General features: G+C 45.4%; 1 protein-coding gene across 2 annotated transcripts in view; it reads left to right on the top strand.

Annotated features, from left to right (window-relative positions):
* LOC138945420 (beta-1,3-galactosyl-O-glycosyl-glycoprotein beta-1,6-N-acetylglucosaminyltransferase-like) overlaps positions 1–5,000 on the top strand; it is a 7,012-nt gene that overhangs the window by 1,844 nt on the left and 168 nt on the right. For both annotated transcript variants that reach the window (XM_070316849.1, XM_070316850.1), the window contains 5 exons: positions 853–1,289; positions 1,804–1,983; positions 2,598–2,755; positions 3,758–3,981; positions 4,538–5,000. The exon at positions 4,538–5,000 is cut by the window's right edge and continues 168 nt beyond it. In XM_070316849.1, the coding sequence (XP_070172950.1) occupies positions 853–1,289; positions 1,804–1,983; positions 2,598–2,755; positions 3,758–3,981; positions 4,538–4,863 (1,325 nt within the window). In that variant the 3' untranslated portion in view covers positions 4,864–5,000. The remainder of the gene's footprint in view (positions 1–852; positions 1,290–1,803; positions 1,984–2,597; positions 2,756–3,757; positions 3,982–4,537) is intronic.

Genomic DNA, 5,000 nt, shown 5'->3' on the forward strand with positions numbered 1-5,000 from the left:
TCTTGGAACTGGAGAGACCCTACGCAGGAAGCAAGGTTGAAAGTTGGTTAACCGGTGACGTCACTCCAGTCGTACCGGACCGAGTTTTTGCGACCTCCGGTTCGACTCGAGTCACCTTAGTTGACGCTAAAACTCGCTCATAGCCTTTTATGTGTACGGTACACATGAGATACTGAGGACCCAAACTGAGTAAGATAATCCTACTGTTTAATGTGTGAGTTAAGTCCCCTGAATAAATCGCTGAACGCCAAATCGACCAACGGGAGTGTTCTGAGCATCTAAAACACTTAGTTAATTGAGCTCGAAGTTGACTCCGCAAAGTCTCGTTTACGAAAATGCAGTGCCAAGGATTCGTGCAGCGAGCTTCGTCAAATAGACCTTGAGAAGTCGACTTTGCCCAACAAGAAATTCCTCCGAGGTAGGAAAAACACCCCCGTTGGTCAAAGGGAAATAACCATTCTCACAGCACCCATTCTCACTGCCACCAACTGAGAAGGTTATTTCCCTTTGACCATTAATATGTTTCTCTATAAGTCCTTGTAGAATCTTAATCCACCAATAACTCCCTAACCGTGTGTTTGACTGGTCCCAATTTTTGTAAGGACCGCCTCAGGAATGTATAGAACCTGTTCACCAAGTTTGGTGACGATCGGTCCGTTCATTCTTGAGATCTATATGCGAACACAAACACACAAACACACAAACATACAAACACACAAACAAACAAACAAACACATCGACCGAAACCTATACACACCCCTATACCGGGGGTGTAATAACATGTAATACCAGTGTCATAGATCAGTGCTTGTTTCCCCTAATTTTCAACTTTTCCAACTTCCATCCTTGCAGTTCTACTTGTGTTGGCTGTCACAACGTGTCTGGTCAGCCTAACTTGGCACTCCATTTCCCTCCACCCACAATCCCGCCTGCTTCGGACACTCGTGGCCAGGCTTCAGACGTGGCCAGAAAACGCTCCCTACATACTGACCAAAGCTAACACAGAAGAGGTCAGTGCTGAAACGAGGCGAATCGTCGCCGACCCGCACGTGAGCCGTGTCAACTGTCGTCGTGCGTGGGACGGGGATACAACGGAAGTGACGAAAGCAAAAAGGATGACAAAAGCGCGGCAACGACCAGGAACGAGTCTGCGGCAGTATGAGAGACTTACGAGGAATTGCAGCAGCTACAGACAACATGGTGGCTTCAGGACGATAGCGTCTGTTGCAGAGGAGGAGTTGTCTTTTCCTTTGGCCTTCAACATCTTAGTTTACAAGGATGTGGAGCAGGTGAAGTGTGTGAGGGGGGGAGGGCTGTGTGTGCGCGTGTGTGTGTGTATTTGTGTGTGTGTGTGTGTGTCTACGTGTGTGTGTGTGTGTGTGTGTGTGTGTGTGTGTGTGTGTGAATGTGTGTGAGTGTGTGATTTTTTGTTATCTGAGATTTTATGATCGTTTTCATTTCTGTAGAGCTTGCTGCGTTTTTTTCTTGCTAGAATTTGGGAAAACTGTGATTCCACTTCTTCGTGTATTGTTTTTCATGTACAGGTAGTGTGATTTACTTCTCTCCTTTTTTGATTATTTCCTTTTAGTTTACAAGATAACAAGGAAAATATTCTCACCTAAAAACTGCAACAAGAACAAATGTACATGGACTAGTTTCGATTTTTGTCTTCATCAGCAAAAGAACAACAAAAAACTAAAAGAAGAGTAGACAGAGAAAGAAAATGAAGAAAATGAGCACAGCAGAAGAATGCAGACAGAGTCTAACGTGACCCAGAAAAAAGAATTCGTGTTTTTTTTACAGGCAGAAAGATTAGTCCGAGCCATCTACCGACCTCACAACGTGTACTGTATTCACATTGACGCCAAGTCTGACAGAGTCTTCCGCCGGAAGCTGACCCTGATTTCAAGATGTCTGCCCAACGTCTTCCTGTCTGACACTTCCGTCAATGTCACGTGGGGGACGTTTTCTACGCTGGAGGCGGTGGGTGTATTATTCCTGTTTGTGTGTTAATCTATAGTGTAATCGCGTGAGTTTTTCTCAAATATCGGTAGAATTCAAGAACAGTGTTCTGAATTCACTGTCCGCCAACAGTACACCATTGGGTAACGTCCCTTGCTCATGCAATATTGATAGAGTTTATGGAATGAATCAAATTTCAAAATCAAATTTAACGCTTTTCACCAATAATGTTGCCTCAGTTTCAACACACTTCCACGGTTGTCTCTGTTCGTTAAGTTTCATGCTTTGCCACACAAAAAAAGAAAAGGAAGAAAAAGAAGAAGAAGAAGAAAACGAAGAACAAGAAGAAGAACAAGAACAACAAAAACAACAACAACAACAACAACAAGATGACCTCGTAAATAAAGCTCATATCTCATCTTTTGCTGCAGCTTGGAACCTTACCTTTTGGGCTACGACCGTCTGGAACCAACTCCCAAGCTGCACACCAAATGTTAACTTAATCGACCCATAAGTGCAAGCTGGTTTGGACAAACAGACAGACAGACAGACAGACATACATACAGAATAAAGCATATTCGCCCCCGAAACAACGGGGTTGTAATACATATTTGTCTGGTCTTGTATTGTTTCAGGAGTTGACGTGTATGCGGCAGTTGATGACGCAGAGAGTGGCCTGGCGTTACCTCATCAACCTGACTGGCCAGGAGTTCCCCCTTAAAACCAACAGGGAGCTGGTTCAAATCCTCAAAGCCTTTAAAGGCGCCAATGACATCAGCGGGAAAACATGGAAGTAAGTTATAAGATATCTCTGACATCAGTTACACCGGTGCACGCGCGCACCCACGCACGCACGTACGTACGCACGCAGACACAACCACACACGCATACACACACACGCGCGCACGCCCGCACGCCCGCACACACACACAAACACACACACGCGCGCGCACGCCCGCACGCCCGCACACACACACCAACACACACACACCAACACACACACACACACACACGTACACACACACACGCACGCACGCACGCACGCACAAGAAGAAATTGATAAAACATGGCAGAAAGTAAAGCAGCTTTTGACATGAGCCGCAATACATGAAAGATTGTTAAATAGCTTTGACAGCAGAGAAAGGAAGGAAGTAAAATAGCTTTTGACATTAGTGGATAGCTTTGAAGTTAACGGGAAACAGGGAAATAAGATACATTTGATATCAATACCATATTAAACATTTACGTTAATGGAAAATCGCGCGCGGTAAAACGTTTAGTTAAGACAGCTTTGCGATACGTGGATGGCTCTAATATCAGTGGATAGTTTTGACCTGAGCGGAAAATCGTGAAAGTAATTTGGGTTACTTTCATATCCGTATGTAGTCTTGTCATCCGTAGAAAAATTAGAAAGATCTCTTTAACAACAGTGGAAATAAACCTGTGTCTTTATTTGTTTAAATGAAAACCAAGAAACAACGAGAAAAGAGCCTCGTCAAGATAATTATGTCTACTCATACAAACGTAGCAGTTCTGGGTTGGTTTAAACAAGATTGTTTTCAATTAAAACAGAAAACAACACTAAAGGGGAAGAAGATCGGGACACGAACTCAAGCGAACGCTTATTTTACGTTGCTCATTAATTTTTAAGATTGTTGCATTTTAGAGATAAAGACATGTTTGAAGAGACCAAGGAGAGGGTTGCTATTCAGGAATGAAGACAGATGGGACACGAACTCAAGTGAACGCTTATGTTACGTCCATGGTTAATCCGTTTGAGATTGTTGCATTTCAGGGATGAACACAGATGGGAACAGTTCCTACCGGCGCCTTACAACCTGACGATCCACAAGGGCAGCGTTCACATCGCGGTCAGCAGAGCCTTCGTGGATTATGTCCTGAGCAGCAGAGTGTCCCAGGAGCTTCAGGACTGGGTGAAGCCTGTACCCATCTCGGACGAGATCTTCTTTAACACTCTGGATCACAATCCTCAGCTTGGTGCGCCTGGGTCCTTGTCAGGTGAACATCGTTTGCGACTCTCTGGTGCTCCAGTGTTGGTTGTAGCCTGTCCCACTCTGTCTGTCTGTCTGTCTGTCTGTCTGTTTGTGTCACTGTCTGTCTGTCTGTCTGTCTGTCTGTTTGTGTCACTGTCTGTCTGTCTGCTTGTCTCTGTCTCTCTCTGTCTGTCTCTGTCTGTCTCTCTCTCTTAGAGAAAAAGAGTTAGGGAAGGGGTAGATGGGGAAGAGAGAGATGAAAGAGAGAGAGAGAGAGAGAGAGATGAGAGAGAGAGAGAGAGAGAGAGAGGGAAAGGGAGAGAGAGAGAGACAGTCAGAGAGACAGAGAGAGACAGAGAGAGAGAGAGAGACAGAGAGAGAGAGAAAGACAGAGAGAGAGAGACGGACGGACAGACAGACAGACAGACAGACATATAGATAAATAGATAGATAGATAGATAGACAGAGACAGAGACAGACTGACAGTCAGACAGACAGACAGATAGACAGGCAAACAGACAGACAGACAGACGGACATATTTGCACCCCTTTAATGCCAGTCAGTCTTCTGTTTATCACAGAGCACATGAACTTCAGTCACAGCGATTCGTTCACTCGCTACAAAGTGTGGTCTTTTCAAAAGTACCTGCCATGCGGCGGGCGGTTTGTCCGAGAAATTTGCCACCTGGGAGTGGAGGATCTTCAACGTCTGACGACCTCGTCCCAGATGTTCGCCAACAAGTTTAGCTACAACTACCAACCGCTCGCCTACGACTGCTTGGAGGAATGGCTGTTCTGGAAAATACGGAGGGAGGAGGAAGGAAGAGCCGTCTCGCTGAACCTCTCGCTGTACGAGAGTTCCGTTTTGACGAGACTGAGGTACGACGGTCCTGTGAAGGTCTGGTGACCTTGTTGACCTTGGTGTTCAATAACGTGTTGAGTTAGAGCCCTTAACTAGACTTCAAAACAACACCACCAACAACGACGACAACAACACCAGCAGCAGTCGGAGCACCTGAAGAGTTTTAGGCGGTAAGACGGTGA

This window comes from Littorina saxatilis, linkage group LG13 (genome assembly GCF_037325665.1).
Source record: "Littorina saxatilis isolate snail1 linkage group LG13, US_GU_Lsax_2.0, whole genome shotgun sequence".
Taxonomy (NCBI): domain Eukaryota; kingdom Metazoa; phylum Mollusca; class Gastropoda; order Littorinimorpha; family Littorinidae; genus Littorina; species Littorina saxatilis.